This window comes from Ochlerotatus camptorhynchus, unplaced genomic scaffold (assembly GCF_037179485.1).
Source record: "Ochlerotatus camptorhynchus isolate MF236.1 unplaced genomic scaffold, CSIRO-AGI_Acam_v1.1 ptg000307l, whole genome shotgun sequence".
Taxonomy (NCBI): domain Eukaryota; kingdom Metazoa; phylum Arthropoda; class Insecta; order Diptera; family Culicidae; genus Ochlerotatus; species Ochlerotatus camptorhynchus.
This window is the reverse complement of record NW_027040795.1, coordinates 56,691-70,434: the sequence shown is the minus strand read 5'-3', so window position 1 is coordinate 70,434 and position 13,744 is coordinate 56,691. Positions and strand designations below refer to the sequence as shown.

At 37.0% G+C, this 13,744-nt stretch overlaps 1 protein-coding gene across 2 annotated transcripts in view; it reads right to left on the bottom strand.

Annotated features, from left to right (window-relative positions):
* gem (gemini) overlaps positions 1–13,744 on the bottom strand; it is a 47,792-nt gene that overhangs the window by 32,339 nt on the left and 1,709 nt on the right. For both annotated transcript variants that reach the window (XM_065229067.1, XM_065229068.1), the window contains exon 2: positions 4,807–5,182. In XM_065229067.1, the coding sequence (XP_065085139.1) occupies positions 4,807–5,182 (376 nt within the window). The remainder of the gene's footprint in view (positions 1–4,806; positions 5,183–13,744) is intronic.

Sequence of the window (13,744 nt, the reverse complement as noted above, 5' to 3'; positions counted from 1 at the left end):
TTGCTGTTAGATAGTAATTTGTAATTAATTACTACCTCTTAGCTGCCCTGGTCACGTCCTTGCATCTGGTGAGGAAGGGGGAGGAATGTTAGTCCGACACTTACTTAAGAGAGATGCAGAAAACTCTACGACCCCTCATAAGTGTCACGTGAAGGGTGTAATTTTGTTAGTAGGGAGGGTAAGTCATAGGATACGCCCAGCCGGCGTTGCTGGAAATCGTTATATCAAGTATTTAAGAAATAAAAACTGTAAGTAGTGCATCTGTTGGCCGTTGTTCCTGCCCATTACCTAAACATATTATTCAAAACAGTCTTTAGATTTCAGAATTGATAAACGCTATCAATTCGATCCTTTCGCTCCTTTGCGCCTGAAAATTTGGTTGTTCCTAAACATATACACAATTCATTCAGATCGATAGGAGGTTCCTCATGTGTAACAGGTTATTTATAGTACTTTGCTCGGAATATTTGTTATGTATTAAAAATTTAAAAATACGCTTTAGGCAGCACGGTATTAACTGAATTGCCTCAAAACATAAAAGTTTGGATTTTCAACGTGCCAATACCAAGACTCGTGTCTTTAGGTACGAAAACAACTCTGTTTCAGCTGTGTTTGACGTAGCACGGGCTGGCACTTTGGTTTAATGATTGGAATGAAATCTCATTCACATTCAAAAGCGAATATCTCAATAAAACTAACTGGATTAACGATGCAGTCTCGAGCATAGTTGTTACACATTGTATTAACTACAAGTTTTGAAAATCTGAATCAAATCGAGAATAAGGAACCATTTTTATGATCGGAAGAGTGAAGGGGTGTCAGTTTTTTATGTATTTCAACCAAAGCAACCATATACAATTAAAACCAAAAGAGCCATCTTCTCTAGCAACAAAATGAGTAGACATTTTCAGGGAGAGGTTTTCTAACCTAAAAGAAAAAAATCTAGGTGTTAGAACTTTGATTTTTTTGGGGAAGTCTCCAAAACTACTTAGATATATTTTAAAATATCATCAAATATTTCTTAATATCAAAGAAAATATTTAAGTATTATCAAAAACTAATACATGTAAAAGATAGAACTGTTTATGCTGAAAAATTCTTTTGTGGTTAATTCTAAGTCAATAAAATGAAAATAGCATAAAAATATTTTTATATGTTTAGCCAAGGTGTCCTGCCCCCAGGGTTAAGCTCGCCAGTTTGCTTACATCCTAATTTGTTTCCTTCGGTTGGATTACTTATGATGACTCAGGAACCGCCGGACTATACTACAGGTTCCAAGAATCACCGCTTTCTGAATGATGTTCAGTTCTCTTCGTATATCCTACTCTTCAAGGCAGCGATGTCAGATCTACTAAATTTTCCGTAGATTTACGGATTGATTTTTGCGGAAATACGAATTCGTAGGCACATCTACGGAATTATACGGATACGCACCACATCTGCTTCAACTCCTCTGCCAAATCGTGGTATTACGTTATCTTGACCGAGAACTATGACTGAATATTGCAATATCGATTAGGGTTACCCGCTTCATCCTTTTGTCGTAGATCACAACGTCCGATTATAGTCACTTTAACACATTTAAAATCAATTACTATTTACACGCGGTACATAAATTACTAAACGCAAAAAAATCGGAATTAGGACCTCCCCCCCCCCCATGTAACAATAAGTAACTCATGACAAGACCCCCCATCTAAAATTACGCAACACTACCTTAATCATCCAAGGGATATTCTATATTTGTCAAACCCCCTATATTCAGTTTGAATCCAGCATGACATGACAATTCAAGCCCAACAATTGAAATGGCCTTAACTCCATTTTGTAAACAAACCTTGTAAGGCCATTTTCTCGCGAACCGAAACATTCATTCGCAAACCTAAACCACAATCGGGCAGAGAAGAATTTCCCCTACCTGTTCATTATGTTAGTTTGCCTTTTGCGGACTTTGGTTCGCGAGAAAATGGCCTTACAAGGTTTGTTTACAAAATGGAGTTAAGGCCATTTCAATTGTTGGTCTTGAATTATTGTCTACGATTTTGTTTGATTTGATACAGAAGCATATTCTGATTCAATGGAAAAATTAACAGGTTGCTTCGATCGTCCATGAAGGTTTCAAAATGTGGCTCATTAATAGCCTACTGACTCCCCCTCCCGTTCAATCCCAGCCGAGGTCGGTGGGATTTTTCTGAGGCATAAAAATCTCTGGTCACGTCTTCCTTCGGAAGGGAAGTAAAGCCGTTGGTCCCGGCCCATGTGCATGTGTGTTGAATGGGTGCGATATCCTACGCAGGTGTGGAAGCTGCCTTCCTGCACATTCGATTGCCGTCAATGGATGGCAATCGATGTCCGTCGGTGATTGGCACTAGATTGCGAAACAGAGACCGACGTTAAATAAAGGAAAAAAAAGAGAGACTCCCCCTCCCCCTTTATTTTCAAGATTGCATAAAAATCACACAGTTTGAAAGGTTTTTACTATGGTGAGTTCAAGAAAACAAAGCTTTCATAAATGGGCCGCGTGGATTTATTTCACAGACACATTCTATGTGGCGTCGCGTAACCTCACTTATTACCTGTTCAACAACTTTGAAAACGTTATTTTGGATATTGTTTACATTCAAGTCAATTTCAAAAGGCTCATGATCTTCTAGTTTAACCGATTTGTATTCATTGGAATCAATATTGTTTTGTTTGTTTATGTTTTGAGAGTTGTTGAACAGGTAGATTGAGGTTAGGGCGACGTCACTGGTTACAACGGGTTTTGAATGTCTTTGACAATTTTATTATTGCAGATTTGGAAAGTGCGTTAAATTTCCTCTAGAAATTGGATTCTTTAATTTTAAAAAATATATCAATTACTTTACATCATCTGAAAGAGCTATGTTTTCTGAGCACAATGATGTTTTTTTTTTTCGATCCCATATAATTTATCTCGATTTATAAATCAAAATTTAAAGTTAAATATTAACTTCGCTTTTTGGAACTAAACTAACAAATTGACAGCTCGCTTCCATACAAAGTCCCACCGAGGGTCGCTATCATGGTGGTTTTTGCAATCCGCAATTATTTAAAATAGTTCCAGTACACCAAAATTGATGAAATTTTGGATTTTGGTTCCTTGTTCAATACATATTACGGATATGCAAAAACCTCAATATCCATAAAGAACCCAATTGATCAAGAGTTTCTGATTTGAGTAGCTCAAAACGTTTTGGTGTGTAGTTGTTGAGTAGTGTAGTTGAGAAGTGAAAAATGTTGTAACGTCATGCAACAAGTCGCTCGCCAAATCATTTTGAGCTACTCAAATTTTAAACTCATAAACAATTCTTAATGGAAATTCTGGAATTATATAAAGGTTACTTTTCATTGTTACAGTACAAAAAACTGGCAACAACGTGAATTGAATGTGTCAACAGCAAATAACTTTTTTTTCGCCTTGATTTTTTTTTTCACATTGGTAAATCTATTACGTAACATTTTACATAACCTAGATCCCCTCCCCCAATTCGTGCGTTACGTAATTTGTGCTCGTGTCATTTCATTGGATGAGATTTGAACTAGAGTCTAGAGTCCTTCTACGTGAGACAGATCGAACTTAATTTTGGCATAACAAACCAATTACGTTCCTGATGTAATAAACTGACATACATTCTACATGAAGTGCACATTTGCATTTTACTGCCTCGAAATGCCGAGGACACGCTTCTGGTTATAACCCGATTTAACCGGTTCTGTGCATGCTTCAAGGGAAAACCAAAATCAGTCAAATGCAGCTTCCCTTCACTGACGTCAATTTCAGTCATACAGCAGAAAAGCCTTGTGCATGTTCATCACATTTCAATGACGAAAAAGTAAATAGCAGGTCAAAACCCAGAATCTGTGTCCGGTATGACGGCAATGGCTTCAGACTGTTTCAACAGCAATAAATATTCGAGATATCACCGTTAATCCTCTACCAACAATCAAGGATTAACCAGCGTTACCGTCATTGTTAATGAAACAGAGCAATAAATGTACCTGCAATATTCTTATAAAGTGAGATCAAGAAGAAAACAATGAATTTTGGGTTATTTATTAGGGACAATTGATGTCGTCTGGAAACAATTTGTCTTACATTATGCAAAAGATAAAACTGACATCAGAGATTCTCATATTAGTAATTATTTAATAAGCAGAACACGAATATTATCGAACTTGAATGAACATCCGAGGTTTGTCGTTAAAAATATTTCATTGGCAAAAATTGAACAATAAGTTTTTTTTTCATAAACCGGAAATGTAACGAAACTACACAGCAAAAAAATATTTTTGATATCACATCAAAGTGGATGCACTACAATCATGTCGAAAATTTCATGTAATTTTTATGACCACAAATAAACAAATGCAGTAAAAGCAGCGTAATGTCAGTTCATGCATTGTATTAATGATATTTTTGTCCTTTTTAGCAAGTAATATTACACCATATTTTCGACATGATTGTAGTGCATCCACTTTGACGTGACATCAAAATTATTTTTTTGCTGTGTATGCATTAACTGGTCAAAAATTCAAAAAATAGCTCTTTTTTACCAAACCACGGTATTAGATTGAGAATATTATGAATAACACATTTGTATATCAAACTTTTATGAAAAAATAGGTGCTCACAATGAAACCTCCTGGGAGCCTAAGCAGTTCGTAACTCTACATGTTTGTGTAGCAGTTTAAATAATTGTTTAATGATCATACACCTACATGACGGAAATGGACCTCATATGACTAAGTACTGCTATACCCTATTAATATATGTAACGAACTTACCTTTGCGTCTAACGTCACGATCTTTCTCTGTATTTGCGATCTTCGTCTCAGATCCATTGTTATCGTCATCCTGATGGGTGGACATCCATTCAAGGCGCCGCTTTCGATTAGGCATGACAACATTGTAGGAAACATCCTGCTGGGCGGCTGCGGCAGCTGCAGCCGCTGCTGCCGCTGCCACCGCCACTACAGTGGTTGTTGCACTCGTATTGGTGCCACTGCTCGATGCAAGCCCAGTCTGCATTTTGCTGTACTCGACTGGCCAGGACTCCTTGGAGTCCGGAGGAGAATCCACGAAATTATTTCGATAGTCCTGGAAATTATTTGGCGAACCACTGTAGGTATCGTCGTTGTCGAGGTTGTAGTTTTGAGAAATCTGTAAAGATCAGAGAAGGAAATATCTACAGAACCGAAGCAATCACCAATATGACCGTTTATATATGATTGAACAAAGGATCGATAGATTGGTAATTATAATTACCACATAAGTATCTCTAACTAGAAAAGACTACAATTATATGATAGAAATGGATGTTCTACCAAAATTGGTTGGGTTTCGTAGATAAAACATATTTTCGTAATTTTTACTAAATATTCGAATTTCCTGTCATCGGTCAAAATGCTAATATTAAGCCTTATTCGTACAAAACACGAACTGAATTTCGTATGAACCTGCAAGCTATTGCTCTTCTTGTCTTCAAGATGTCCGTTTATATTGTTGTTTCTCCTGTTGCTGATGGCGGTGATGGGTTGAGTTTTGCCTGTGGGAAAGGTTTCTTTTGCTGCTGTTATCGGTATAGGTGTCTGATAATATTTTGTTGTTGCTGCGAATGATGCTGATGTGAATGCTGGTGGGTATGAGAAATTGTTTTCGCAGCCGTCCATGAAGGTGGATATGGAATTTCAATAAAGAATGGACTTTATATCTGGTGCTATTCGAGGGAAATCATTCTCCACGAAAGGGAATGGCTGGCTGTCTCCTAAGTGAACTAATTTCCCTAGACCAGTTGGTATTCGTTTGGCTATATAGTTATAACTATAATGGCTATATAGTTATATCTATAAGTTAACCCTCTACTTTGTGTTTTTTTAGCACTTCCAGCCACAGTTGTTATTTGAGAACTTTCTATGCTTGTTCAAGTTTGGCAGATGTATATTAGGGTGGGTCAACATTACAACTTCATGCTCCCCACTACTCTTTCGAAGCGTATTGAGGTCCCAACAACTGTGTAAAATTTGAGTGAATTTGGTTATGATCTGGATTTGCGAGTTTTTAATTTTGTATGGAAATGTGTTTAAAATTCAAACATAGCTCAAACGTACTAAGATTGAGAATACTATGTGGATCAATTTTGCTGAAGACTGCAAATTTATTTGACTTCGATTTACGATTTGTTTATAAGAAAGTTTGAACATACTGAGAGGTAAGCACATATTATCGGTATCACGTGTGTGTGAGAAAATTTACGAAAAAATCTAAGGGCACCGGTGGGATTCGAACCCACAATTCCCATTCAGTACACGGGTGCATTGCCAAATATACAACGGTGGACCTACATATATGGTCTACGGATGTGTTTGGCTAATGACATATTATATTTGACTTCTGTGCAAAAAGTTATTAAACTTTTACTTTGGCCTAGTGATTCACACATACATACCTACAAGCTCATGTAAATATACGCCTGTAGGTAGGAGATGGGCAATTAGGCCTATAGTAGAATAATAATAACTTATTTCTTAGAAGTTGAAACGATTTGCGGTCTTGGAAAAAGTTGATCTGCATAGTATTCCCAAACTAATTCCGAGGTTTGGTCAACATTGAGCTAAATTTTGATTTTTAGTTCCACAAGAGCAAAGGAACAAACGATTGTCTAGCGATCCTTTTCAAACTATCAGACAATAAAATATAACCCATTAGTAAGCTTTTGGCATATTTATTTCATTCAACTTCATTACCATAACCGTACGCTCGCACCTTAAGCTTAACTCCACTCATTAGATTCTGTACAACATCTGGCTGCAGCTTCTTTTGTACGAAAACCGACTTTTTCTTCATGTCATGTCAGATTTGACCTCCGTGGGATGCTTCAGAATAGCCCAGTATTTTGGGCACGAAAGTGACCCCGTTGGCTTCGTACCACTCGAGGACAACATTTGAATAGTGACACGAAGCTAGATCCGGCCAGAAGATCGTAGGGCCCTCGTGTTACTTCAACAGAGGAAACAGAATCAATTCTAGAGAAAGACACTGTTTGTACAAAACGTGTGCAACTACCCTACCCAAATACTCATATCAACACACAAGTGCCGCAAGCGTAGTGTTATCATGCCTACCGTTCTATTGTAAAGATTGCAAATAAATTCAATAGTTTGCATGCCTCTGCCATGGCAGGATGGCCCGATAAACGACCGTGTTTTATTTTCACCATCTATTCACACAACGTCTGCCCGTGCGCGACACTTATTTCTCTCTTAAATTGCAGTGACACGCACTGTAACTATTTTTTATCTTAATTTTCCAAAGAACTGCTCATGATTTAATGAACGAAAAATATTTGAGAGTTAGCCACCCATTTTATCCTCCAACGATTTCACCAGTAAGGGAAACGCTCCTATAGTTGCGGTACGTTAGAAGCGTTAGGTTCCTATACTGCCTGTGGAAGCATAACTGTCCCATGTGACATTTTGACTTTTTTTAGGTTATGATGCTTAGCGTTATAAATCAATACATATTTTTAAAATATTATATTAAAACATGCTGTTTATTCTAGAAAAATTAAAAAAAATGTGAAGTCGTTTTGTCCCATTGCAAAAATGGACGCATATCTATCCCACTGCTCCAATTTTTAATATGTATAAGAAATTCTTCAAAAGTTATAGTCTGTTATCCAAATAATACATCGTAAACATTACAAGATTCAAACGATTACCCAAATGGTAAAATTAATCTTTGAATTATTTGGATGTTTATTTGAACGTCGTAAGCACATTAACACTTTTTTTGGAAAATTTAAGCTATCATTCTCAGTTCTGTTGCTATTTACAAACAAATAAACTATAAATGTACTAATCAACTTGCAACGTCTTGCCCTATTTGTACCTTTTCGTGACCTATATGATAATTTGGCATTCAAAAACTGTAGAGTAAAATGATGATATTTTTTTTTAAATAAAAGAAATGCATACAACGGTTAACCTTAAATAACTATCATTCCGATGCATTTTGCTTGGACGGAAGACCATCTAAAAATGATGTCCGGAGAACTTCGAGATTTGGGCGTAATTGCTATTTTAAACAAATATATCAATCGCTGATTTCTTGCGAATAAAAGCTCAATGTAGCGAACAAACTATCCCAAATGACAGAGGAATCATTCCTCTACATGAGTGCGTTGTTAGTTTTCTAGGCTGTGTTTTTATTCGCGAAAAATCGGTGATTGAAGTGGTTGTTTGCAAAAGCAATTACGCCCAAATCTCAAATCACTCCGGATGTTTCGTCTTCTCCAATAACAGGTACGACAACTGCCAGCAGAGAGGCCTTCCTATCTACTTCAATTCAACGAGGAGACCTTTACCAGAGTACGTTAGCTTCAGTAGAGAACGTATCGTTGGCGATCAGCTGGAGTTGTTTCTTGGGAAACAGTTTGCAGTATTTAACGTCCTCACTGTTGATGTTGCTTGCGTATCCTGGCTCATATCGTCCTTTTTGAGAAAAACAATTTTCTCATGATGTCCACGTACGGGCGAGGCTTGAATAAGTTCAACGTGTACTGTACTTGTAACGTGTACATGCAGACATTGGAAATGATCGTGCGTATGCGCCAACAGGAGCAATTGTCTTGTAAAGACTAATAGCTATCACTACCACTGGAACCAGCGTACTGCTTTAAATTTTCTATGGCAGACGTTTCCGGCCTACATTCAAATCAGAACCAACATTTCAAAGGGGCGTAATTGCTCACCGGGGTAGGGTTGCTTCCACTCACTTGCTATAAAAACAATGTTTTTCTGAATTATGAAACCATTAGATGATATAATGAAATTTTGTATTTGTATGTAACAAGAAGTGGGTGTAGAGTGTTTGTCACTTAAAACCTGTCAATTTCGCTTTCAAAGCGTCACAATCAGCGATCTTATGATTCGCAAGCGTTCACTCACTCGCTTTCAGATAGTCACAATCAGCGATTTAACGACTCGCGAGCGCTCACTCTGAGTGAACGCTCACGAATCATAAAATCGATGATTGTAACACCCCGTGTAGCGAAATTGACAGGTTTTATGAGTCGAACACTTGCCTTCCAACCTCTTCTTGTATATAACAAGTACAACATATCATTATAACATCTAATGATTTCAAAATTCAGATAATCATGTTTTTATAGCAAGTGAGTGGAAGCAAGCCTGGAAGTACTTAGGTTGGTGGGTATTCATTAATAAGCTACAAGCCCCCCGGATCACTTTACACAATCGCACTTTTTCAATCTCTATAGTAGAGTAATAAATGCAAGCATTGCCTATCATTGTGCTGCATTTTCGAGATTGTATTGCATAAGGATTATAACTTTTGACAGTTTGACATCATATCTAGTTACAATTTGTGCTGATTAAAGGGTGAATAAGCAACTTTTAAGCTGAAGAAGCAAATTTTTGCCTGAATCAGCAAGGTAGCAGCTGATGTGTGAGTTAGCGCGATGCTGTAACTTACGTATGTGTGTGAAGATGTATTGTAGTGGATTCCATGTAGCCCTCTGGGTCTGAAGGTTCTGAGGTCGAAACTGAATACAGTAATGACCCGATTTTGTCAGCTCCCTTTTTGAAAATCATGTCTAATGTTCTACAAAGATCATGCGCTTTTTCAGTGGCTTTATTGCACCAAAGAATACCTTAAACGTCCATCTTGAAGAGGAATGAGAAAGATTTGGAATTACGGTTTAGTGAAATTATTGAAAGATTAAAGTCTGATGCGCGGTGGGGCTGACAACATCGGGTAATTACTGTATTTATGTTTCTGTTTGTGTGTATTCATAGAGGGTGATGCATGTATTATGCCACATTCTTATGGGGGAGGATGGTGGCGAGGGGAGGAGGATTTTCTGACAAGCAATTCCCGAGTAAAGTAAAATAACAACCTGATATCATCTTGAAAACAAGTCTTGTTATTCAAGATATCATTTTGTTTTCAGTTGTTATCGCATAACTAATTTAGTTATCATCATCGACTAATTTTGTTACCAGTTGTTATCATGAAAGAATATGAAATGATGCAAGGTTACTTTAAAACTTCAAATATTATCCGCATGGTAAGAAATAAAAACACACTACCAATCATGTTTCAGTTATCTGCGTAAGACTTTAATACCAAATCGATAAAATAATTTGCAATTTGTTGAAAATATTTGCATGGATCACAGGATTTGTTATCAAGATGTTTTCAATGGTAACTAAATCAGTTATTTTTTTGATATCCACGGAGTAATTTTTTGTTATAATTTGTGTTATGTTGGCTGCTTATTCAACCACATTGATAACATATTCAGTTATCAAATCTTGAAAACCGGGTATCAGAACTTGTTATCAATTTGGTATAGTCCTTTGCTCGGGAAAGCATTCGGTATAGAAAAAACGTGACGATAGAGGGGAGGGTGATAAAGTTTTCCTCAATTTAGCGTGAAATAATTAATACATGGTCCCTAGTTTCTTGTTGGTATGAATATGCACATGCAGGCGTACACAATTAGTTTTTTTTTTTTTTGCGAGATTGCTACCGCCGACTACCTCGGCATTTTATTTTGCTGAATCTCAGTGAAAAGCTTGCCGAGATATAGCTAACAAACGAGAATTTTGCTGAGATTTCAGCTAACAAACAGAAATTATGCTGAGATCTCAGTAACAATAAATGCAGAGCACCAGCTGCCAATCTCGGCAAAAAACTAAGTATGTACACGATATTTCAAAACTACCCAAAGTTGGGCAGAATCCACCCAGATCGGTCAAAACTGAACCTACCCAAAAATGGGTAAACCTTTTTTGAGTGACAAGTTGACAAATGGACAACATTGTCATGAATCCGATCGACTTTGTGCATTTGTCAACTTGTCGCTTCCGACATAGTTTACCCATTTTTGGGTTGGTTCAGTTTTGACCGATCTGGGTGGATTCTATCCAAATTTGGGTTGTTTAGAAATAGCGTGTATATACCAGAAATGCCAGTTTTCAGTTATTATTCAGTATAAATATTAAAGAAACACTTAGAAAATTTGATGTAAATGTATGTGCTCTGAGACTGACAAATACGAGCGTCAATTTTGACATAAATTGAGTCATAATAGACGTGAAATTCAGCTCAATCAAACGTACTTTCGATCTTTTCAGTCTCGTAGTACTTAATTTTACATTACATGTTTGTTTACGTCTCATCCTTTATGTCAAAGATGGATTCCGTCACGTGTAAGATTAGGTATTTCTAAGTGTGTATATACTCCTAGCGTGTACATGAAACTACTTCAATTTTCAACTGAACGGGAAGTTTACAAAAATATGTTTTCCGGCACTTTTCGAATAAGTCCGCATTTATTAAATGTTTAAGCATTACCTCCTTTTGCTACAAAAAAAAAGGTTTTAATGAACTATTAAGCCAAGGCTATTTTTCACACAGATGGCGCTGTTCAATTGGTAGCAAGCAAGCAATCAAAAATATCTTCAAATGATAAAATGACAAGCGATCAACGAGAGGAAAGATAAAGCTATGTCAGAAATGGAAGGCAATAATGATAAAATCTTCTTCCTTTTTCTTCATGACAAACAATTTCTGTAACACAACTCGCTCGGGTCGGTGTAAGGAAACGACCAAATTGTTGGCAATGTGTTAATGGGATTTTTTTTGTTATGTCTTTTCTCTGTCCGATCAAGCTATGTCCTCAACCATGTATATTGCAACAAAGTAGGGACGCAATATATAATTATCCTTCTACCACTCCGATCGAGCTGTGTTGTAGAGAGAGTTTGTCGTGGTAGTCGTAGTAATAGTTTTTTCTGTATCCTTGGTTGCTTTATGAGAGTGGATTCGCTGGTAGTGAGTAATAAAAATCCCCATAAGGAGCTGTTCATAAACTACGTAGACAATTTCGGGGGGGGGGGGGGGGGTTTGACAATTATCCACGGCCCAAACAAATTTTTAAATTTTTGTATGGACAATTGTCTACGCAGGGGGAGTCAAGAATCCCAAAAAAATGGCTACGTAGTTAATGAACAGCCCCTAAGTGGAAATAATACGCTTTTGGTACATATTCAAGTAAAAAAAAGTTGACGACAACCTAAAGGAATCATTTATGGACTTTATCGTTCACTTTTACCCTATGAATTATTGTTAAACAAGCTACAATTTCATATAAAAAAGATTATTCCCGTACATTGTTTACCCGCTTTACTACCAGTACTAGAGAGCTTAAAAAATTAAATTTGAGAGAGAAAATTCTCTCTCACGAGCTGAATCTCTCATTTTATCTGTCAAATTTTCATAGCGAATCAAAACAAGCATTGTGTAGTACTAGAATTTCGGCTAGAATGGGGTACGTTAATCGATTTGCTTAGGACCAATAGGCTAGTCAAGTAGTTAGCCAATTTAAAATCGTTAGTTTCCACTGGTTGGTACCTCTATATATTCATTTAGATTAACATCTGAAGTCCCTCCTTTTCTACATACTATGGAAAAAGATACTCTCTAAGCCCCGGCGGGAAATACTGTTAGGCTCAGAAAGTATTTTTTATGCAGAGTATGTAAAAAAGGAGGTACTTCGAATGTTAATCTAAATGCATATATAGAGGTACCAGACATTTTTTTCCGTGATTCGTTTTCCGTCGATCTTGTTATCCGTGCTGAGCACCAATGTTACCGACGCCAGGGAGGCAGCTCCCATACCTGGACCCTACCTATCGACCCATCAACTCATGAACCGCGGACCAACGGCTTTACTTCCCTTTTTCAGAACATCCCGGCGGGATTGAACCCAGGCCTGCTGGGGTGAGAGGTAATCACGCTTACCACTACAGCTTGTACTGCACTGCCCTCTGTGAACAATTAACGGATCATAGATTGTGCGTAGTTTCCGATAGATGTCACCGCAAACAACAGCAGTGGCATCTGATGGAAAATGAATGTAGAAGCTTGAATAAATGTTTTTTTTTTAATATTGTAAGAGTTATAAAAACTCTAAAATTATCTTTTTTTTTTATTACATTTCTGAGAAACTGTACAAATTAAAAGTTGTACTAAAAAACCGAAAGGTCAATTTTTTCGGTTTTTTTAGTCCAACGCTGTGCTATGATGACACAGAAATAACGTTTTGACACGTACATTTTCTTTAAAATCGAAGAAAAACACTGATTTTTGATATCTTTTCCAATTTTTTAGAAAAATCAAAACCTTTTTTTTCGAGATGGTAAAGAAAGGTAAAGCTTAAAAATTTGATAAATCTTCTCTCATTCGTGCTTAGGGTGTACATGCTTTTGTAAACAAACAGATCGATCCCCGATGTTTTGCAATAAATTGAACTTTGGGGTGTTTTCAGATAAATGATAAATCGGCTGCTATCCGAACAACACTGCAAAATGGCATACCTAGTTGCCATAGGTTTGTGTATCCTCTGCAGCTTTCCACACTCGGCAATGACGTCCTGTAGGTATGAATAAATGTATCCTTCACTGTGGTTTTTGATACCATTGTTCCATTTTCCTCTGTTCCTGGGAGAGGGAAAGGGAGGGGTCAATCCGAACCTAAAGTTAATTTCAAAACCACCGTGAATGATACATTTATTAATACTAAAGAGCCTGAATTTATAAAGAGACGTCATCTTATCCATTTGACAGGTCTTCTGCTCGATTGGAATGACTTTTCCTATGACTTTGACAGACAATCGATTGTTCCAATTTTGACATG